Below are 24,228 nucleotides of genomic sequence, written 5' to 3' on the forward strand. Positions count from 1 at the left end.
AACGGCTCGGACATTGTGTGTGCTCAGCTGGAGGATTTACCGAGTGAAGAGAGGGAGTCCTCTGCTGTCTCTCCCTCTCCTCTCTTCTCAGCAACTCTTAGGAGAGACTTCCAAACAGTCTCCCCTAACTTGTCATCCAGCTAGCGTGCTAAGTAGTTAGCTAGCTATCTTAGCATTTAACTTAACCCAGAGACAGACACTCGGCTTTTAGTGTTTATAACACACGCCTTTGCTAGTCGGTCTGCAGAACCACCAGAGAGTTAGGATTAAATGAACATTTAACACGACACTCTTATCTCTCACCCAGAGCCACCGATGAGTTTAGTCTTTGTAAAGACTGTCGCCGCCGGAGCAAATGTTGAGCAAGCGTTTGGTTTCCCAACTTCCCAACTATCGCTGCCTTACCGCGTTAGCGAAGTTAGCTAATGTTTCGGGATGCGCCTCGAAATTAGTTGGCGTTTTTTGCACTTCTTTGGCTGAACAGACTGTGTTCGTATCAGTGTATTAACTACCACGCGTGTATTATGTTCTCACAACAACGTAACCGGCTCTAACGAGTCTTCAGTGATTTGTTCTTCCTTTTTATTTTCTAGCCTTACTGGTCTTTACTGTCCACTCCTGTGACAACGCTGGGCCGCCGATGTAGCGCTGGGAGTGCTGTCTGTCTGTACGGCAGAGCACGATTGAACGCCTAATATTTTGGCAACTTTTTTGTCTTTCGTGTGTCCGCTTTTGGCTGGCCTTGGACAGAATTACTCGGTTACGCGGTAGCTCAATGCACATCTTAACGCTGTGCAAAGGCAGGGGTTGCAGACTGAAGCATGGGGAGGTCTGCCGTGTTGCTTTCTCCATCTGATTTAAATGAGCACGATGACTAATGCAGCTCGGTCACTAGGTGCATGTTACAATGTCCATCTTGTGTAGATTAGTGCTGAGCCATATATGTCCACTGGTGTACTGTGACCAGCACAGTGAGCGACTTGATAGGTGAATAACTTTATGTGGGACGTAATGGCCATAAAATAGTGGTGTGTGAAGTGGTTTCTTTAGTTTTTTGAGTTCATTTTGTAGAATTGCTGGGATGGGTGTTTCAGATTGTTTTGAATAAACAGTGAAACATACTAAATAAATAGCAGGTTTCCTTTCAGGAAATGTGTTTTCTGTCTGTTTAACGATTATGTTTGATTTCCTTTAGTGCAGTCCAGTCAAAACAAGCTGTGTCATGTTTGTAATCATTATGAAGTACCAGGCTTGTGAAGCACATGCTCATCTACTTCATTAATGCAAAGTTGAATGTTATCTGATATCTATGCTAATCTAAAGTTCACATTATTTTACCTATTCATATACATATATATCAGTACTGCTCAGCACTAGACATATCTGCACGTATGTTCAATACGCCATACTTTTTGTTAAATATTCAGGCTGCAGCTCTGGAACTGTATGGGTCTTGTTCTCTTTACCTAGCGGCTGTCTAGGTTGGCACGGTATGAATGTTTTCACCTGGTTACGCCAACTTTTGTTGCCAAGCAACTTATGGTTCTTTGTGTAAGTGAATGGTACAAACAATGGCACAATATAATATTCATACATTGGTGGGAAGTTGTCGCTAATTTTAGTTTCAGGGAGTGTGTTGAAAGGGCTGGTATCTGTATGGCCGTGTGTGTGGTACGTGCTGATAAAGGCCTCATTTTCTCACTTGCTGATGTGGAGTGGCTCATGTGCAGTGAGGTGATAGTCAAGTTGCGTCCCTCTGCTATTTGTTTATAGCATGAAGACTTGACATTTGTGCTCACTGTATCAGTGTTGAAACTGACCGTCCCAAAACATTGGATCGCATTATCAGATGTTCCCATTCATTTTCTGATAATCTAGGCATAGTCTGTATTTATGCTTAAAGTAATGAGCTGTTCACATTACTTTCACATGCCAGATCACATTTGTGCTGCCTAGAGCTGCACAGTACAGCTTATCTGATCAATATTGTTATGGTGTTTTAAAGATGATCAGCACATTCATGTTTTCAGACTTGAGGCCTGAATGCCTAATGTAGTGTGCCAGGCTGCCAGCATACAAGTTCTGTGTTATTAAGCTAAATTTCCCCCAGTGTTGAATAATAGGATATAGCTAATTAAAATTTCAGCCATTGTGATATGAAAACTGCACTTTTTTAAATGGCAAGTTCAGTATATAAAAATAGTTCATTGTTCAGCCCCAGTGTTGCCCAAGAGTGACCAAAAAAAAAGCGTGATCCAGTTTTTTGTTCTATCTTGTGGAGAGTTTACTCGGATTGACTGCTTTAGCCCCTCCCTCTTGATTTCTGTAGTGTCTGTCTTTTTGTGCCTTGTTCTCTGTTTGTTCTGTATTTCTTTTATTTTTAGACTCTTCTGTCTGTTCTGAAGGGAGGGACCTGCACACCTCCTATACAAGCCCTTCTAAGTTTGAGCTGTGCTAAACTATATACAGCTAAGCTTGCTGTGTATGAGCATGTGTCGACTCTCAGCTGTTGGCTGCTGAGATTAGCTTTAGGTTTAGCTGCTGTTCTCATTTACAGATTTAGTCTCGGAGTGATGTTCTTGAGAGGTGGCTCACACTGGTAGTACAGGGGACATTGGAGAACTAGGGGATATTTCCTAAAGCAGGATTTCTTACTAAGCCAGATAGTCAGGCCTCATCTAAGGCTTAGATTAACAAGTCAAGGGGTGGACTGTTCACCAGTTCATGTTCTGCACTATGAACACATTCTTTCGCAAACAAATGTAGTGAGGTTGGACAAGCTTTACAGAACACTGGCAAAAAAAAAAAATGTTTTAACCTGATGACGATTCAAATTCTTGTAGAAATATCTACATTTAGCCTGCTTTTTCAGCGGCAGATGATGTTTATTTTGTATGTGTGCTTGATTGGGCCAGTAACCTGCTCAATGCAAGTAGGCAGATGCAAATGGCATAAGTGCAGCCAACACATTATAAGCGCATTGTCGTTCTGTACAAACACATTACGTGTTTGTTACCGTGGACATTAAAACACACAAAGGGTGATGGAGAACAAACCGGAGCACAGGAACAGCTGCAACAAGTAGGCTGAGCATGTGACTGTTTAATTTCCCTCTTGCTATGAAGAGACAATGATGTATCATATGTGTTTATATGAGCACATTAGTAGTCAGTGTAGTTTTACAGTATCGGTATAGATTTTTTTTGAGCATTAGCAAGGTGGAAAATTTCAAACCTGCCTAGTTTCGATTAGCAATGTTGTACAAGCTGGGTAGCAGTGTTTTAAATGGAAACTCAAATATAGTCACTTAAAAACAAACAAACAAATAATCCTTACAGTTTTCACTAGATTGGGATGAATGGGAATTTTTTACCAACATGTCAAAGCTTGCAGAGCCCTGCAACGGTTGCTATGAAAGAAAGCATCTGTGGGTGAAACATGGAAGGGTCAATTCGTACTTTAGTCTTGTTATCTATTTTTACTGAGAACCCTTGCTTTGTAAAATACCTTGTGGCTTTGGTTATAGATCTCTGTGTGTCTTTACATGCAGCTTGTTTTGCTGATTGTAGCTGTTGTAAGACTTTGCCCATGTTTATCACGGCTCTGTGTTAGCAGCATTGCTGTACATCAGGATGTTGTTCGTCATGTGTTTGTTTATGCTCCCAGTGTACAATGCAGTCAGTGATACGGCACACCATTTCAGCTTATTTGATGCCATGTTTGTCCCGAGAAGTTCGCCATTGTTCCCTCCTAGTATGTAATGTCTCCTGCTTTGTTTTTTGTCTTTTCCTTAAACACTTTGGCCCACATAGTCCTAGACACTAAAATACGCACGCTCACACTCTCATTTAACACCCTAATGCAATTCTGGAGTAAGTGACAGGAGCTGACTCAAAGTGTCTGTGTGGTTTTCTGTATTCAGTTGCTTCTGTTGAAGAGGCCTGAAAATGTTGGAGGCAGATGTGTGTATTGGAGAGAGCTTTAAAACGGAGTGGGTGATCTGTAGTTGGTGTCGGTGAGTCAGCTCTCCCAGTCTACTGTCTCTCTTTCCAGTATGTTCACAGACTCATCCTGGACTGTTTTTCTTTACCCCATGTAGGTGAGGTGGTGTTAGGAGAAGGTCTGTCAGTGTTGATTATGTCAAATATTTAAAAGATTATTTTGATGACTAATCGTGTAATGAGTGTTTATTTATTTATTTATTTTATTTGATGTTTTGTTTATGCTTTTGAATTAATGCAGTAATGCTGATCATGTTTTAAAGGTTATAATATCCATGTTGGGAAAGAGAGCTAATTTCATTTTACAAAAGCGTAGTAAATAATATTAAATATGTACATTAATTCTCTTTTACTGTTAAAACCATGGAGTATTATTGGGCATTGGACTACAGTAGAGTACATTTTCTACTGTCTTTCTGGGTTTACCAAAACATACGCACAGACATATGTAATGACTGAAAATGCTTATTTATTTGGAACATGTAAAGCATATCCATGTAAAACTCACTGCTGTCTTGGAGCAGTCAGAAGTTTATTGAGCAAGAGGCACGTTAAGCACGCACGTCGATTTTGTGTCCATCGTTTGAAGAGACGAAACAGCCATGAAATCCACCAGAATCTAATTAATTAAGTCAATTATGAAATCAATACTTGGTATTTTATGTTTTTATTGTTGTGCAAATGAGTTCTCACCTAAGTGTTCACAAAGTGGAGTGTCTTGGAAAGTGTGCATGTCACAGCTTGTAATGGCATTCCTGCTGCTTAAGCTTTTAGCATAAGACACACTGACGTGGAGATGATGCTTTTGATGCTGTTGATGTTGCTTTTTTTCATTTGGCTGTGATTTTGGTTAAATATACTTTTGAATATGATGACTGTATTTGGTTTCGTTAAGTCTATGTAGGCTGCTAGGGTTTTCTCATTGGGCAACATACCTCATTTAAGTAAACACTGTGCATTAGTAGGATTTGAGTCAACATGCCACTCCCTAACAGCACAGCATTTCCGTACTCTCTAGAAGCTTCTCTCAGACTGTGTGTCTGCATGGGGAGGCTGAGGAGTAAGTCCCAGAAGAGGGCTGATTGATTTTTGTGTGTGTGTGTGTGTGTGTCAGAGAGAGTTTGTGATACGCTGTAGCTCTAAGCCAGTGGTCACCGACCCTCCTGGAGATCTACATTCCTGCAGAGTTTAGTTCAAACCTGTATCTAACAGCATGTCCATCTACTTTACCTAATACAAAGGAAACTGATCCAGGCGATCAGGGATGTCAGAAGAAGTTAATTAGCTGGAGCAGGTGTGACAGATTATGGTTAGAACTTGATTGTGCAGAAATGTACATCTCCAGGACCATGGCTGGAGACCACTGTTCTAAGCTCTGTGTGTTTATACACATGCTACTATGTCCAAGTGGTAAGAACATGAGAGTTGCAGTGGGAGGCTGATCAGATTCCATTTGGCCTGCCAAGGTGGTGGACCGAGGTGCGACATGCTACACACCACTGCCCAGAATCATCACCTTCTCATATACCCTGTCTCAATCACACACTGAATAGTTGGTAAAAGTTGTGATGAGTTATGCCGTTGCCTGTGTAAAATGAAAAAACTGCAAACCTGAAAGTCAATCTTTTGTGGTCACACATTTAGATCTGTTTTTGCTGCAAAGTGGTTTATATTTTTGTAATTACTTTTTTTTTTTAAAGAATTTCTAGTTTAACTACAAGTTTTTCCAATAAAGTATTTTCAGATTACTCAATTAATCGCCAAGCTGATCTGTTAGTTATTAAATTACAACTACAATGGAGAGCCCTTCTACTTCATTTTTCTTTGTCTTAATTGTCGTCGTCCTCTTCTTCATAGTTGTTTTCTTCTTTGAAAACTCTGTAGTTGTCGTCTTCTGCGCCATCAACCTTTTCAATGAATGAGGTTACTAAGTTTAATGAATGAGGTCAAAGATGGTTTGATGTTACAGGGATTTCAGCCCCCTGTGACAGGATGCCCTTATTGCAGTGGGCTCTGTGCCCATTGTTGTATATGCCCAGTGTGTTTGTGGTATGATCAACCATTTCAAACAATCTCAGGAGGGAAAGGGGGGACACCAAAGCTGGAACGCTTTGTTCCAATAGTGGGAAGGAGTATGTGCAAGGGTTGGAAGCGGTAGAAACTGCTCCGGATAGGGATGTGCCATTTTCCTTCTGCTGTGTGTGGCCAAAGAATTTAGGACGAGCCGTTTAAAACACTTAGCAAGATTCCTATGAGAGCACCATCTTCAAGAACAGTGGAGGCAGAAGAGCAACTGGAACTAGAAGAGACCTTTTGATAATTCAACATTTCTAGTTTTTTATGTTGATATTTTTGGAAGTGATGGAAGAATTGTGAAGGACCTGTTTCATTAAAAATAAAGATGGAGGGAGCAATTAAAGGTGGTTGTTTACAGCATATTCTGGTCTTTATTATAAATTACAGGGCTGTGGTATAGACAAAATATCAACATAGCAATTATATTGTCATGTTATAATAAGCCTTGTAAGAATGAAAACATGGTGAATCTGGCCTGTGTTATTTTGACCAAAATGATTTGTATGAAGGCCCTGATTCCACCAAATACCTAAAGAGGATCTGTGATTGGTCAGGATGCTTGCAGAACATTATATAAAATGTAAGGTTTTTTTTTTAGTCTTCTGTGCTTATGGAAGACATATGCGATATCAGCAATCTAGGCTTACACAAGAGGTCTGGCACACAGTTGGTGTTTTAAATTCATCCCAGAGGTGTTGGATGGGGTTGAGGTCAGGGCTCTGTCCAAAACCATCAGTTCTTCCACGCTAAAATCACCAGTGGTATATGGACCTTGCTTTATGCACAAGTGCATTTTAATGCTGTAACAGGAGTGTTTTGTTGCCACCAAGGCTGCAACGATTATTGAACTTAGTCGACTAAAATCGACGGCCAGATTAGTTGGCAACTAATTTAGTAGTTGAGTAGTTGGTGACGTCATTGTGCATCTTTCTCGCGCTCTCTAGGTACGTTTTGACATTACCGCTCACTAGAGACTTAACAGCGCGGTGGCTGCCTCAAGAACAAAAACCTCAAAAGTGTGAGAGCTTAACTCAGGGAAGAAAAAAGCAGCCAGTTGTGCTGTTTGCAAAGCCGAGCTTGGCTGACATTTGAGCACATCCTCCCTCCAGGAGCATCTGAAGAGGAAACTCGTCGGCTCAGGATGAAGAAGATTCATCTTGGCAAGATACGCCCTATCCTGATCCGCATACTAGCACACAAATTAGTGTGTGAAATTGGGCACATACCATTAGAAGTGCACTCATTATTGTAGTGTGAAGTGCAGAAGTGTGTGGTTTGGGATGTGATGATAGTTGTGCTAGCGAGCTCACTAGTTAATGTTAAAAGCTGTCCTGCTTCATGTTGTGAGCCGAGCTAACGTTTTCTTTTTCGAAATGCAAGTTCTCTGGTGTTGTTAATGGAGTTGGAACAGGAGCAAGTAACTATTATTCACAGCCACCCTGTTCACTTTACAGATGACGTTTACAGTTTTAAATACCAGCTAGGTTAGTTAAGCTACGTTGTCGCCTTGGTGTGTCGTCTTAGCATCGAGGCCGCTGGTGTGTTTAGATTGGAGGAACAGAGGAGAGCGTTTACACAGTTTCCTGTGTAACTCATTAACAGTTTAAGCAGGTAGTTCTCCGTGAACACAGTGTTGCTGATGAAGGGTTACTGTTGAAATAAAGCGTTCACACAAAATCGTTCAAATTTAACTGCATATAGAGAAGTTCGCCGCAGACATTCGCCACTTTCCCATCAGAGCGCGCCTCCTCTGCAGTGGTGAGTAGAACGGAGAGATGCCGCATTTCTTCCTTTTCAATAAACACCTACGATTGTAAAATTTACTTTGAGCAGAGTGTAGACAGACAGCAGAATGAACAGAGCATAGACTGCACTGTTTACATTTAACATTTAGATTTTTTTTTTTATTTACCTTTTTGTAAAAGTTTATTTTATTGCTGGTACTTTGCACATTCTTGGTTAGAAATTTTGACGAAAAATACGTTGGACTTTTATTTTTATCTTTTGGATTAGCTGGAGAGTTTATTAAAACTGAATTCTTGTTTGTTATTCATCTTTATTTTCCTCAATCTGAGTTAGCAAATGCATAAAACAACTTCCAGCTAAATTTAAAATCAAATAGCTACATAAAAGTATTTTGGTAATGTAGTGATTCATAATCCGAATAATCGATTACTGATTAGTCGTTTATTGCAGCCCTAGTTGCCACAAACAAAGTTGGAAGCACACAGTTCCCTAGAATGTGATTATATGCTGTAGCATTGGAACGAAGAGTTACAGTCCAAAATAAGCCCCAGCAGTTGAACAGGGTGGTCTTGGGTTAGGGTTAAGAGCAACTGGGTGCAACTGCTTGTATATGGAAAGCCAATCCATGAAACCCCTGACTAGCAGCTCTTGTGTGGACATTTTATGAACTGTCTTGTTGGAAAGGTGCTATCCTGTTACTAATGTTCTCCTTATGCATGAACTGGTAACACAACCTCTCATTAGTTTGTAAGGTCTATTGGATCTGTAATAAAGAGTGGAACTCTGCAGAGCCCTGCTTCACCTCTCACCTCCTTAGGCCTCCCTTTCCTTACCGCTTCCAGTCCAGGCACCTGCAACCTTCAAACAGTGCTTCAACAATTAACCTGTAAACAATACAGTCTCTGATGAAGGAAGTGTCTTATAGCTCTCACTACGCTGCCAAGCCCATGATTGTGAATGGGGAACTGAGACGGGTCAGAAGGAACACTGTGTCAATAAGACTTAAGCTGGAAAATTTTCATCAGGTGATCGAACCAGACAATGTTATAAAGTGTGTTTTTGGACAAAAGTGGCAGTACAGATGTCTCAACAGGCATTTGCACACATCATTATGAATACGGATGGTGATTGCAGTAGCTTGTGTCTGAATATCATGCGCGAGAAATAACATAGTTTGAGTGTGTTAACCTGGGTTAGTAGAAGGTTGTTAACCACCATCATGAAACAGCTTAACTGCAGTTGCGTTTCTTGTCTTTTGTGAGGCTAAAACTTAGTAAGGTGCCCTGTCAAAACTGATTGATTTTTGTGTGCCGGGCCCCTGGATTCATGTTCATAAACAGGGCTGCATGATGGGCACAGAATTCTTGACTGCGGTTGTAATGTCATTTTGTGTTGTTATATTGTAATTGATATTTTAAAAACAGAGTCTAGGTTGTGGCATGGTTGAGGTTTGTCCTACTGTATTTCTGTAGATGTGGTCATGTTTGAGGGTCACTGGGGTATTTGAATCAATGCATTTGATGATTCATCAAAATGGTCATAAACTCATCTGGAACACCTGAGGTTTGACAGGATGGTCGCAGGATGTAATAAAACATTTAGCGATTGATTAAGCATATTAGCATATTGCAGCCCTCAGGGGGGATAAATTTAGTGTGACATTCAGAATTACATTTTCCTGTCTAGATTAATTACAGACCAAAAATAAACATGCACAATGATTTTGTGTAAACAGATAAATGAAAAGTACTTAAAAGAAAGGAAAAAATACTCACACCCTCAAAGTTGTAGTTTAACTGTTTACTGTGGTTATTTTCCAGTGGTTACCTGAATAAGAGGACTCTCTTACTAGTAAGGCCTAGTGTATGCTTTGCTTGTGGCTGTATAGTAAAGTAGGCTCACATGTAGAAGAGCAGATAGAAGGACAAGCTCCCCACAAGTTCCACAGACAGCAGCTAGGTCCACACCCATCTGACTCATACACCATGGCTGACATACACACACTTGAGTTTTTTTTTTAATGGCTGTGCTGTAATGCTTTGGACTAATTTAGCAATGGTTAAACTTTTCCTCTTCATGTTCTGCCCTGACTTCAGCTAACAGTAAACTGGATTTGCATAATTTTCAATGGATTTTTTCCTTTTCTCTCATCGGTGGCTGTAGTGTTTTACCAGATGAGGACTGTGATAGACTTAATAACTTCCTTTAGCCCAGTGTTTTTGTTTTGGGCAAGTTTCAGTATAGTAATAGCATGATATGAGTGATGCAGAAAAACAGCCAGCAACTTCTGACTTGTGTTTGTTAAATTGCCTTGAATCTGTTCAGCTGTGAAGCTGTTCGGGCAGTGTATTTAATCCCCTAACAAAGCTCTTTCCCCCTCTTGTTAGTTGTTTTGAAATGCTTCGACTGGCTTTGTGCTGATCTGCCAGAACTCTAATTGACTTCACTGTGAGCAGCTTGTTCAGTTTGTTGTCCAAAGACTAAGTGCACTTAGTGCCTAAAATAAAAAGGTTTGAATCTCTCCATTAAGCAAGCATTTTGGACTTTGAGTGCTTTGCTTTTTGCTTTTCAAATTATACAACACACTTGGGCACACACAGGAATTGATCTGGCTAAGTTTGTGTTGAGGTTTTTATGAGGTTTTTAATTTTTATTTTTCAAAAAAGTCAAGCTGTTTTGAAGTAACCAGTCTGCTCCTACTTCTGTGGTCCCTCTTACCCCTTGTGGAATTCTCTCATCCACCATCAAGAGCTGTTCCCAGGCCCTTAAAGGGGATTCTCTCTCCGTTTTGCTCTCTGACCCTTATCCTTTCTCAAGCATATCTGCTAGCACTCCCCCGCCTGTGTTGCTTGAACAGTGTTAAGCTATGCCTGGTACCAGTTGAATACTATTTATTTTACTGTCCTTGTCTGCTCTTCTATTGCAGGCATTACAGATTGTTGTTCATTGGTCTCAGAAGTAGCTGCAGCATACTTGCTGTACAGGTTTAAATTGAAACAGTTGTATTTGTAATAATTGACCAATAAAGCCTGTTCTTTAATACTAAAGATTAGCAGAATAGCAAGTTGTCTTCCAGTAAATGTGGTTTCTGTCTTGTACCATGTTGGCACTGATTTCTTTTTTTTTTAGTACTGAACAGCTTTGTTTTTACTTTTATAAAACCATGAATAAATGTTTGTAAAATTTAGAAACCTTCCTGTTCCACAAGAGCAGCAGGCATAATACTGCTCAAAGCCAAAGGCACATGGTCAAGTATGAGATGAAGGCCTTACTCTTTGTTGTTTTTGAGGACTGTAGCTCTGGAGGGGTATTAGCATGTCTGCAGTTGAAATATGGCAGAACTGGGCAATTTGACGGTCAATTTAAAATCAGCCATAATGTTATCAGGGTCTGCATCTAAAAATGGTGATTGTTTTGGGGGAATAAGTCAGATATTGGGTTAAGACCATTTGCTTTCCACTGAGTTCAGGTCCCTTTCAGAGACGCAGCCTTCTAAGCTGTGTTTCACTTTCAAAAATTCCATTTTTCTCTAAAGAGCTTCATATGAGGGAAGTAACACAGATGAACTGATGACAATAGGGTTGTAACAATACCAGAATTTTGACTGATGGTAATACTAAGTGTAGTATCTTAGCACCCAATTTTTATTGGATTGAACACAAATTATTCATATAGTCACAGCTTCACAGAATACAAAGTTGTGTTAGCCTCATATTTTTGCAAAGTTCTGTTTAGAGAAAGTTGGTTTTAAAGAAAGAATTGAACATATTAAAAGTTCTGAATGAGTAAGTTGTTTAACTCGTTGCATCAATAAAGTGGAACTACTGATACTTCATACAATGCTTAGATAAAAATAAATCTGCTTAAAAATCTGTGTGGGACTCCACAGTGGCAAATCCATGTAAGCGTTGGCCTTTTCTTTAGGAGATCATGAGCTGCTATAGCCGTCCATGTGTCCAAGATGGCACAATTGGCCTCGCTCCCTCTGGCTGAGTAGCATGTCTACCCCCACTCCCCCAACAGCAAAATCAGGTCAGATGCTAGGTAGTGCAGGCATCTGCTAGCTGACGTAACGGAGCTGGCAGTTAGCGTTCTCCTCCAAAGTGTGTTCAGCTTTCCTGTGATGCTGTGTTAGAAGCTGTCTGGAAAGATGTGGTGGCTGGCTTCACACGTCTTGGAAGACGCCTGTGTTGGCCTTTGTCCTCCTAGTGCAGATGGTATTCTGTAATTGGGAGAGTCCTAACTAGTGGGTGGAACTGAATATGACTAAATTAGGGGAGAAGTTGGAAAAGTCAGAAGAAAATAAGCAAATCCATGTGAATTAAAAGTAAGAATCAAAATCAACTATTATACAGATTTTTATTCCAAACAAGAAGGCGTACAGCTGGTTGTGCTTGTCTATTTAATTGCTCAATCTTTAGACAACTGATCATGTGTTCTCCTGCTTTGTGGGCATGAATGCCTGTAGCCACACCAGCACTTTGCAGATAAGATACCCCTTTATTATTTGTTTATTAAGACAGTGCTGATCTGTTAAAATACGAGCCATGATTTATCATTAACCACCTAGGTAGTTTGTTGCATGAAAAAGAAATGAATTATGTGATTGCTGCTGTAAGTGGGGAGAACTTGCTGATGTTTATTCTTGAGAGGTGGAAGTAACAAATGGCATAAGTTAACTGATAAATGAAGAAAGTAACATAACGACTTGAGTAAGAAGGAGGAGAGAAGCAAAAAAAATGATTTATAAACCACTTTAGTTTTCAGTTCTTGTAATTTCATAACCTTTTTCATCAAATAATACTCAGTTCCATCCTACATAAACCACCTGCATGATGAATGATATAGTGGCTCATTTTTAATACTTTTACTCAAATAGTAGTTGATTTTATCTAATCGAATCGCTGTTCTTTAGGTTTTCCTTTCAAATGCTTTTTTTTCTCACCTCCATTGTCACAGTTCATTTTTTTATTGCTTCCACCTCTCTTAGTTTCAGGCCAACAGCTTTATATCAGGTCTTGCTCTCTTGCTGTTACTTGAACTGAGTGAACTGAAGGCTCTGCCAGCTCTAGCCTGACTGACTGGCTGCTGCGGCATTGATCAGATTTCACTGTTTGGTGAGTGCCGCGTGCTAAGGCAATTTCCTCTTTTAGACCTTCTACTGTTACCTCGAAGCTTTGGTTGACTGCAGCTTTTTGCAAAATGTTTAGTCTACCAGTATTATACATCATGTTTTTCTGATGGTTGATTTCTTGCTTGTGCATGTTTTCACATTCATGAACACCTTCTAAATTTAGGCCCTCTGTGCTATTTCTGTCACATTCTATTTTTTTTTGTTTTCTTTATTCACCACAAGATTCCTATACACTGATCCCAAAGGAAGTTAAGTCGGTGCTGACCGCTCTAGTAGCTCAAAGGTGGTGAGAATGTAGGAAGTAGACGAATAGGAATGTTGTGTAACAGGTCTCTAAACACCCATGTGCACACACGGTCACAGATCAGAGATATGTATTAACAGCACAACACTTACAATGCCAACAGTTACCTTAAGACTTGTCTATTGCATATGTTGGCCTTAAGCAGTAAAGCACCAACACTACTGTATGCATACATACATACATACATACATACATACATACATATTCACTTGCACAACATTTGAGTGTCGGACTCAGCAGCTGGGCCACAGATTTCTCGGCTTTGAAGCAAAAGGCTGTGAAACGTGACTGACCGTTGCAGGCAGGTCTAGTGGATGGGCTGGCCTGGCTTGTGGGTTGCTGTGCTTAAGGCTAATTCAAGCCTAAAGGCTTTATCATATCAAGAGACTAGTGGTTCCTTCTTTATGTCCGTTTAATGTTCATCCCCTTGATAACAACACAGACTAACATAAGCTCAGACTGAGACTGACTACATGGTAGGAGAGAAGTGATTACTGAAAGAAGCCTGACTCAGCCATTGTGGTATGGGTCTCTCATTGGCATGTTTTACACTGTATGTTGCCTTATCTGATGTGTGTGATATATCGGTGAAACCAGTAGCTTTGAAAGAAATCCAACTGGTGTAACACAATCTACTATTGCCTTTCCAAGAAATACTAGTTTTACAGATTCTCTGAGCATTTTTTGCTTTTGTTTGTTAAGTCACACTGCTGATGTGTTCAATGGTGCGCATACATGCATCAGAAATGACTTTGTGTTGTCAGTCAGAAGTATTGATGATCCCATTTCTGATATGGATTCTGTGTTTAAGTGCCGATACTGATACCTGTAGCTTTTGGGATTATAAAAGTCACTGTCAAAGTGATTTTGTCACTGCATATTAACATGCAAACTCTTTCTTGTCACAGCTTTGCAATAACACCATGACATTACATCACTACTTTGAAACACTGCAGTCAGTCTAATTTTGTGGATTTTTATGTGTGAAAGTCACACAATGAATTATTCATCAGTTTTTCTTCTTACATTTTATCTTTAGCCTCCACTGTTTAGAAAAAACTGTAGTAAAAATTAATGTCATATCTTCATGCTGAACCCCTCCTAGACTCTTCTATGCATCAGTGCTTAGCTTGGAACTGTAACTCATATTAATTCAAGCATTTGTTTGCAGACTGCGGGTTTATCGCATATCTTGTTTTTTTTTTTTTTTTGTTTTACTGTAATATTTTGCCTGTTTACCTGTCTTCTGTCAAGTTGCAATTGATAATTATCTATTACACACTTTATTTGGAAAGCAAACCAGTAGTTAACATGGTATTGCTGTTTTCTATGTATGCCGCTTCTGTTGCCATTCATATACTTAGTGTTGTGCTACCTTTGCCTCTAGACACAAAAAGGTTAGTGTAACATGAAGTGGTTCAAGTGTATCATCTGTGTCTGCTGTATTTTTTTGCCCTTAAAGGTTTTAAGCAAAAGTCGGAAAAAATCAAATTGACTAAGGCCCGTTTTTTATGAACTTGGACATGATTAAGGAATTGAGACATAAAAATGTAGTGGAATTTGTTTTTTTGTTGTATTAGCAAATGCTATTCTTTTCAGAAGTCCGGTTGTTTTACTGTCTACATCACTGTGCACTGTGTTGAGCTCCTGCCTGTCAGAGGATAAGCTAGTTGACTGTGGACATAGATTAAATGTTGACACTTTGAATGAGTGTCACTCAGGAAAAACATCACTAGTGCTATTTTTACCCTTTATTTAGCCTGGCTTTTTTTTCCTGAAGTATCTGCAGTTATCATACTGCAATGGCAGCAGCATTGAATGTACTCTGCGTCTTACCCAGGTGTGAAACACGTAGCACCCTCCCGAGGTGAAAGGCACATTCAGACCATTTTCCTTTTTTAAAAAAAATAAAACACAAAGTATTTGAATGCTACTGTCATTTATAATTTACTCAAGTTTCTTTTATGACCTGTACTTGCTGTTTTTCTCATTTCTTTGTGTTCTTGTAGTGCAGTTCATACGCTTTTTTTTTTCTTAGTAAAAATAAATAAAAATCTAAACAAACAAGTTTTTCAAGGCCCTATTTGACTATTCTTGACTATTTAAATACACCCTTAGTGTTTATCTCCTCTCTTCTCTCTTCAACATTGTAATCTCTTTCTGCACTTTTCGTTCGCTTCATGTTCCTTTCACAGTTTTTCTTTTCCTGCATTTTTATTGCCGACTTGGAGGGCTTTTAGATTGCAGCTTTGCTCAAGGCGAAGATCAAGTTTCAGTTGTGAAAAGTGCTCCGTTCTCCAAAATGCCCTCAGCTCTGAGATTTAGGCAAGCGTGGATAATCAAAACCAGAGTTTTGCCTTGGGGCTGCAAGTGTTGGTATTACCAGGATGGCCTAGATTATGTCTGCGCATGATGCTCAGTTGTTGAAATTTGGGACCTGAATAATTGTTTATGTGCAGGTGTTGGCAGAAGATTCAGGAATGCAGTATCCCATGCTTGTCATGCTTGTGGGGTTTCTATTGATTTGTCAGAGGACATCTGAGTGGATCCAGTGACCATTTGCTATTGAACAGCCAGGCTCAGCTGTGATAAACAGCTGTGGCTGCTAGTGAAGTGTATACTCTGCATGCATAGAAATGAGATTCTTCTTGGGTTTTGAAATGCTGTGCCTGTCTTTGCAATTACTTATTTGCATTCTTTATATTGCTGGACAAAACTAAGAATATGTTGCTGTGTATTACAGCTACAAAGCAAAATCTTTCAGATAGGTGTACCATATGAATACCTCTTCTTCATAAATCAGCCATTGATGATCGCTGAGATTTGTTAGTCTATTCACATCTCTGTAGAAATGCTGGTGAGAAGAGATGCTGCTTATTTTCTGATTTGGAATACTATGTCGAGTGAGATGCCTTTACATTTTCAACATGGTGCAGAGGCCAACGATGTGATAATGATTAGCCTAATTTGTTGTAAGATCCTTGTAGTTTAGAAGCCTAGGAGCTTTAATCCCCAGCAGTCAAGAAATGCTGCCTGGTAGTTTACTTTCTCAGATTTGCTGTGCTGTATATTGTAGTGGAATGCAGACCTGTCCTTAAAGACATTTCTCAGATCAGTCAACCCTCATCTCAGTGAGAAGACCTACTGCATAGACCAACTGAGAGAATTATTGGTGGTATGATCCAATCCAGCTGAATAGAAAGGGACGACACAGAGTTTGCTGCTTCCTGTGTAGCTAAAATGTGTACTACATCATCTTCCTTTAAGTCTAGATGAGGAGCCGTGGTTGTTCTGGTTATTCCTGCTGTAATCTTTGTATTTGAGACAACCCACAATTTATTGAGCTATTTTGGACTGTGTGTTTGTGGAGGAAACCCCAAGTTGCGTCAAGAGTGAGCTGCTCCTAGAGGGGCATTTCCTTATTAACAGGAAGTGTGTGCTCAGGTGCAGTGGAGCATGATTAGGGTGTCTTTTTCAGCTATTTACACAAAAGACTTTTGGCTCAAAACACAAAATCGGCCAATGAATTGTTCGTTTTTTGGCAGATTGGAATCTTTACCCCAGTATTGATATTTGCAGTACTAATATCTCAGAAGGCTGTGATGTGCAAGCAAGTCCTCTACCAAATCTCATACATTGACTGTGTGCCAGGAAAGTCCCAAACAATCACAGGTGTTCCAGATAATGTATCGGGTGCATTGTGACCTTGTTAAATTGCAATGCAAATATATGATGTGGTGGTGGATGGTGAACAATGAGCATGTTATTCATTTTTCCATCTAACGCAACTGTGTTCTTTTGAACACTGGTTTGCAAACGCTGACTCCAGCACTCTTCTTGCTTACCATTTCTAGTGTCGTTAGAATACTGTCCAACAATATAATCATTTTTCTTCATTCAAATTTCATTCAGAGTATAATGAGAATACTAAATTGTGAACTTTCATTGCATTTTAATATTGTGACTAATATGTAGCCCTTTTTCACACATTCGCAATGGATGTGCTGTGAATGTGTGAGAGAGCTGCATGTTTCCAGCTTTGGAGCCTTGAAGGTTCACTGACACTTTTTCCTATGAGACAGTGCTGTCCTGGACTGAGACTCTGCTTATATCTTTTTGTTCCTCTGGGTGTTTGTTTCGTGTTTGCGTGTAGTACCAGTTTGTAAAGTTGAGATCACAGGAACTGAAACCATGCTTGTGAGCAGAATCTTGGAGGATTTTTCTGCTGCTGACTTTAAAAAAAAAAAGTCCTTCTTGCAACTTTCACATCACCTTGCATCAGATACACTGGGTAGCCTGCTTTGTTCTAATTTAGTATCACTGGCTGAATTTCAGAGGAAATGACACATTAACATGAGTCTTCTGTCTTGAGCTGAGTAAGGTTCTATTGATGGGTTATTTCTCATGCAGGCCTGCCATCTGGTGGTAGAGATCTGTAAGTGCAAACTTGAGCGTGCTACCTCATTAAACACACTTGATTCAGCACATCAGCTAATTAGCAAGGCCTTCATGAACTGAATTCAGAGCATTAGATGAAGGTAAATGCTAATTTCTGCAGCACTTTGCCCCAGAAGGTCCCCAGTTTGACATGTCTCAATGGTTCAGGTGGTTTCAACACACCTGATGGAAGTCCTCAAGAAATGAACAAGTCTTTGTATTAGGGCAGGAAAAATACTGCACTTGGGCTTAGACCAGAGTACCACTCCCCTGCGTTAAACAAATGACCTACATATACTTTGTGCTAAGTAATTGTAATAGAAGTTACAGTGCTGTATTTTGAAAAAATCTGTGAAGTGGTTTGAGTTTTATTTTTTTCCCCACTCATAGATCAGTCTACGATGGGCAAGAGCATGGACTTTTTATGGAGAAGCTGGAGGGGCGGATTCGTAACCATGACCGTGAGATCGAGAAAATGTGCAACCATCACTTCCAGGGCTTTGTCGACTCCATTACAGAGTTGCTCAAAGTTCGTGGAGAGGCCCAAAAACTCAAAGTAAGCAGAGGAGGGTAGAGAGGCGTATAAAACCTGGGCCAAGAGGAGATATGGTACAAGGTTTAAAAGGGGAAAAGGAAATGAGCAAGATATAAGGATTTATGCAGTAGGGCTACAATTATTGGACACTTGCATTTTCACATAGTCTTTCTCAACATAGTCCTAAGGGCCCCCAGATGGCCCATGTTTTTGCTCCAGGCTAACTCACCTGACATAAGGATGAAAAAAAAAATGTGGACAGTCTGAGGAACCCAGAGGACCAGTTTGGGACACATTGTTCCCTAAGAAAATGTAAAGTTAAGATATGTGTTTCATATTAGTAGAGAAATTTAAAAAAGTGTTAATTGGGTTTTAAATACTACAAGATAATGGAAAAACATTACTGATAAACATTTGTCATAGCAAGCAGCCTTTTTTCAGCTGTTACTCCTGTAACCTGGTGCAGTTTTAATAAGTTTCCTTTTGCTCTGGACAGTCAGAACGCTGTCATTTATTCTCTGAAATAAATGCAGTGGAGAGCATGCTAGCTAGCAATCCAGAGCATTTGGACTGAACCAGGCAATTAAAACTAGCATTATTGCACAAAGCTGAACATATTTGTTCAAAGCTGAACAGCTTCTTATTTGACAGGTTTATTTTTTATAATATTTTGTTCACATTTTATGGTGTAACAAAAAAGGAGTAAGTAGCTAGGAAAGCCAGCTTGGACTGTTCATAAACATCACCTCAAATTAGAGCAGTTAATTGAGTCTCAACAGCTCTATTGTTACTGCCGTGATATCACCATGGCTTTGACAGTAAAGGACTCGTTAACTAACATTAAAAAAGCATAACTATAACCTGGTGTTTTGTGTGATGGGCTTTCATAAGAACAAGTGAAAACCCTTTTTATTTGATTATTCGATTTATGTTTTCGTTTTTCAGTATTCAGTATTTTAACATTCAGCAGTGGAGCTGAATGTTAAAAAAATAATTGAGGGCTAAAATGTTCTCGTTATAGGGGAAACGTTCTTGTTATAGATCTGATGGGTTTCATGGTTGCTAAGTGAAATTAAGATGGTTATAACATGAAAGATGAGACTTTTGGTCTGATGCAGATGAAACTGCAGTTCTTGTTGATCATTTGCTTATTTGTTTCAGGGTCAGGTGACTGAGACCAACAGGAAGCTACAAAGTGATGGCAAGGAGGTAAAAATCACCTGTCATTAAAAAGTTGACCTGGACAGTTAGACATAAAACTCTTAGCTCTACTTATTGCATTTTACATGATGGATAAAGCAGGGTTCGTTTGATATACTGCTTTAAATGTATGTGCCTAACTGAAACCAGAGTTTGTACACTTACAGCTGCTGACAACCATGGATGAGTTGAAGCAGTGTCGTTTGCAGCAGAGGAACATCGCAACCACCATTGACAAGCTCACACACTGCCTGCCAGGTGTGGCCCCAACAGCTTTGTAGTGCCTACTTCCTTTGTCATGTATTCAGTGTTCATGTGTGTGTTCTGTGCCATTTAAGACCCCCAACACTGGTCATTCTAATACTAACATGCTTTGAGAGCATTTGACAGTCGAATAAACTAAAAACATATAGAGCTTGAAAATATGAAGTAGGTAAAAACAACTCAACTGTTCTTCTGTAGCTCATAACATTCACTTTATTTTTCAGTGCTGGAAATGTACAGCAGACTACAAGAACAGATGAGGACCAAAAGGTAAAAACTGCATATTAAAATGTTCTGATGACCCACTACATTCCTGTTGCATAACTATGCCATAAACAAGTCATGGATGTCCTATGATGTTGTGATTTATCAAGACAGATAATGTCTGTGGCACACAGGTTCAATTAAAGTGTTGCCCACAATTTGTATCTCTATGAATATGTCAAAGTAAATTTACCCGTTCATGAGCGGTAGGTGGCAGCAGAGATTTAAGCATAAGCTAAATTCACTTCAATACCAAAACAGATCCGTGGCAGCTTGGCCTTTCCAAATGCGAAGTGGATATTTTTAAAAACTTATGTTCGCACAATGCAATATTTTAAAAGACCAAATATAGAACATTTTCTTTCACTGACACCATTTGTAAGCTGTAGAAAATGTGACCCACAAGGAGATATAATTTTTTTTTCTCTCTCTCTTTTCTGACTCGCCTAATGAAAGAGCTAGTTTTGTTTAGCCGCTACCAATTGTTGGATGTCGGGCTATAGAATGGAAAGTTGTGAATGGAGGTCTAGCTCAGTTTGATATGTTTTAAATATGTATTTGCCATGTTTATTTCCAAGGGATGGTATACGTTGTTTGGCTTCAAACTTTATTTGAAAAGATCCCTGAGCATGCAGCACAGAGCAGTAGTTGCTGTTTTCAGTTTCCTTGCATAACAAGCCATGTTATCTGCCTCATATTTTCTTCTTTTGGTTTATGCTTGGTTTTCTCAGTGTGAGATGCAGTGGCCATTTCAGGCTGTTTTTAGGTGTCCAAGCCTTGGAATCTTTCATTTTGAAAGACCCAGATTTTAACCATTTATTTATGATTGATACATTCCATACAATTGAAAAGTTTGACAATAACTTAACTTAAACATAACTACCTAGTATTTTTGCAGAACAATCACTGAGCTCATCTTAAATATGACTATGATGATGAGAGCATTGTTTATAAATTATTGTAACAATATTTCTCATATTTACATTTGGTTAACTATATATTTTGTAGTATTTTCTGTTGTTGGAGTCAGTGGCCCTTTAGCAGTACCACCATGGTCAACTGGGAGGCTGTAGCCTGTAGATTGAAAACCACTGCTTTGGACCATGGGTGTGTAACTGAGTTCAAAGTTTAGATTTTTGCTTGATCAACACATCTGATTCAGTTGGTGAAATAGTTAACGAGATCTTCAGGATTTGATGAGCTCTGCAGAGCTTTGGCCTGGGAAAAAAAGTTTGGCACGCCTGCTTACAGTTTAACAATTTAAATATTTGGCTAAGCACAGATGGGCTTGACTGAAGATGGACATTCCAAATTAGACATGCGTAGTAATGAAAAATAATAATTTCCTGTGGAATAATAATGATTGTTGTTTCTGACTGTTAATTTGAATGTAATTCCAGCTCTGAAGTTCTAAACTTGGTGTTGTCAGTATTTATATTTGTTTTAGAAACAAATTCTAAGCATTTAAGCGTAAACCTCAAGATCATGAAAAACATTCATATGATTAAGTGTGTTGGTCCTGAGTCAGTGGCTGAAAGAGCTGGAGAGAGAGGCTGATGCCTTGAGCAGACTAGAGATGACCAGTAAAAAGAGAGTCCTCTCAGATCACGACTGCACCAAAGGAAAGAGAGAATTTTCAGGCTCTCAGAGGCAGATTGCTGCAATAGGATTGAAGTAGACTCTCTCTCTCTCTCTCTCTCTCTCTCTCTCTCTCTCTCTCTCTCTCTCTCTCTTTTAAAAAATTTGCCTGATGCAAAGTCCTTTTGAGACATGCAAGTGGAATGCATGGTCAGCATGTGGCATGTTATATAATAAAGAGTACCATCCGTGATCAATTGCTTTTGATCTGTAAGTAGAAGAGTATGACAGTTGGAAATTGTGTTTTTCATGAACGGATTTGGTAATCATTTATAGTTTGCTGTCTCGCTTGGCCTTGTCCTGCTTTTGACCCGAGGATGAGCAACTTGACGACAATAAAATCTTACGTCCGTTTTTATTTTATTTATCTTTTCTCTCTGTGTTTTCCTGCCTCCCTCTGTTGCTTGGTTTTGCCATTAGCCCCGAGGTAGGGGAGAGGTCGGCCAGGAACGGCTCTCTCTGGAGCGTGAAGTATTGTGTAATGCTGAACGACCTCATGTGCATCTGTGTGTGTTCCTAAATCATTCACCCTGATTTGGTGTCATTTGTTAGATTTATTTGAGCCTAAAATTAATGTACAGGTGTCTTATTTTCTCACATTTTCTTAAAAATGAACTCTGAACTGGAGTACTCAAAAAATTCTCAAATACAGAGTGTGTGGATTTATGCTGGCAGGGGGTTTTACTTTAGTGTTCAGTTTTGGTCAGTTTGCACAGCAACACTTGACGATCATTTCCATAATTGCTTAAACCTTTGGAGGCTAATGGCTATTACTTGACAGTTTTGCTTAAAGCTTTTTTAGAAGAGCCATGGCTGATGTTCATATGGACTTCTTATTTGTGTGTTTAGATACTACCCAGCTTTGTGCACGTTGGAGCAGTTGGAGCACACCTGCCTGCCGAAGGCGGGGGGCTACCGGTTCTGTGCCATCATGGCAGAGAACATCCCAGTCCTCCGCACACACATCAGAGATGTGTCCATGTCTGATCTGAAAGACTTCCTGGAGAGCATACGCAAACACTCAGACAAGATCGGAGAGACGGCAATGAAACAGGTGTGTGTATGGAAACCTTGTGGATGATGGTGTAGGAGTCAGTGTTTCTAATGTTTTTGATTAGAAGGCATTTAAAATGAGATTTTGATTGCTGTAGTAAATGTAACCAACAGTGAGAAATTATTAGAATGGTGATATAATGACCTCAGGATTACCTTTCAGATCCCTGTCCACTTAAGTGCAAAGTTTCAGTTTAACCATAGACCATGTAAGCATAATAGCTGAATTGGTATCAACGTTGCCCCTTGTGTGGAAGATGACTAGTAAAGAATCAAAAAAAAGTACATGAATGAACTCGTGTATCGTGTGGAGCTGAATGTATGTGGTCTAACATCAGTCCATTAAATTTATTTAGAAACACAGTTGCAAGCATTATACTCAACTTCATCTACAAGTGAAGCTTTGTCTCTGGAAGTTTGCTCTTTTAAGAAAACCTGACAGGCTCATGTCTACAAAGTTAATTTACCTGGCATATTAAAGAAATATAGAATGACCCCTGGTTTAGGTCGCTGTAGGAAAGGCAGCTGGACTACTGTTTTGGTGCATGTAATTCGTTATTTTTTATTTTATTTGTTTATTTATTTATTTTGCGTTTCTTTTCTGCTCCTTATCTCTGCCCATCTATTCTAACTCCTTGGCAACAGAATTGCCAACCTGTTGTGAATTAAAGATTGTTCAATGGCGTTTACTCACGCCAGAGGACAGTTGCACTGTGCCCACTGTGTGTCTGTACAGAGACCTTTCTTCAGGGACAAAACAGAGTTAAGTAAAAGGCAGAGGGAACACATATGAGAGAAATTGAGTGGACTTTTCGTGGAATGCAGAAAAAGTCCTGCTTTGTTTTACTGGTTATTAGTCCAAGATGAGAAACATGGAGGAATTTCAAATGCCAAAAAGACACCAAGTCCCCAAGCTTCTTAGAAATATATAAATATCTCTGTCTCTGCTCTGTCTCTGTGCCTACACCCCATCTCTCTCTCTCTCTCTCTCTCTCTCTCTCTCTCTCTCTCTCTCTCTCTCTCTCTCTCTCTCTCTCTCTCTCTCTCTCTCTCTCTCTCTCTCTCTCTCCCTCCCTATTCATTCCTCTTTCTTTTCTTTTTTCCTTATTTCTGTCCTAATTACAACCAGTTTTGCTCATTATGGAACTGTTGCCACTCCCAATAAACAAACCATTTGACACAGCAGAGGCCAAGACAATGTCGCAGGAAGGTTCACATACTCTTCTCAGTAGGAGGGCCAAGACTGTGTTCTAGTCTAGTGGATGCTCATGTTCTTGTTGCACAGTTGCAAGACTTGCCCATATACTGCCTTGTCTTTTAGTATGTATTGTTGTGCTCTTGTCTGTGTTGTGCACTGGAGCTACAAGGTTAATGTAACTAACAGGTCATGGATGATTATACTGAGCCAGCACAATTACCATTGTGCAAGCTACTTGCCTAATTTGTCACACACTTGGCTCAAATTGCACATTTTTTTACATAATATCAAATCAAATTCATTTTGTATAGCGCTTTTTACAACTGATGTTGTCACAAAGCAGCTTTACAGAATTTCGGAAAAGACAAAGTTTTAACA

General features: G+C 39.5%; 1 protein-coding gene across 5 annotated transcripts in view; it reads left to right on the forward strand.

Moving 5' to 3' along the window:
• The window catches only part of exoc6b (exocyst complex component 6B), a 119,690-nt gene that overhangs the window by 226 nt on the left and 95,236 nt on the right, over window positions 1–24,228 (forward strand). For all 5 annotated transcript variants that reach the window (XM_037546660.1, XM_037546662.1, XM_037546663.1 and 2 more), the window contains exons 2-6: window positions 18,089–18,254; window positions 19,395–19,442; window positions 19,601–19,691; window positions 19,922–19,967; window positions 22,449–22,653. In XM_037546660.1, coding sequence (XP_037402557.1) covers window positions 18,089–18,254; window positions 19,395–19,442; window positions 19,601–19,691; window positions 19,922–19,967; window positions 22,449–22,653 — 556 coding nt within the window. The remainder of the gene's footprint in view (window positions 1–18,088; window positions 18,255–19,394; window positions 19,443–19,600; window positions 19,692–19,921; window positions 19,968–22,448; window positions 22,654–24,228) is intronic.

Source organism: Pygocentrus nattereri, chromosome 2, assembly GCF_015220715.1.
Source record: "Pygocentrus nattereri isolate fPygNat1 chromosome 2, fPygNat1.pri, whole genome shotgun sequence".
In the NCBI taxonomy this organism is placed as follows: domain Eukaryota; kingdom Metazoa; phylum Chordata; class Actinopteri; order Characiformes; family Serrasalmidae; genus Pygocentrus; species Pygocentrus nattereri.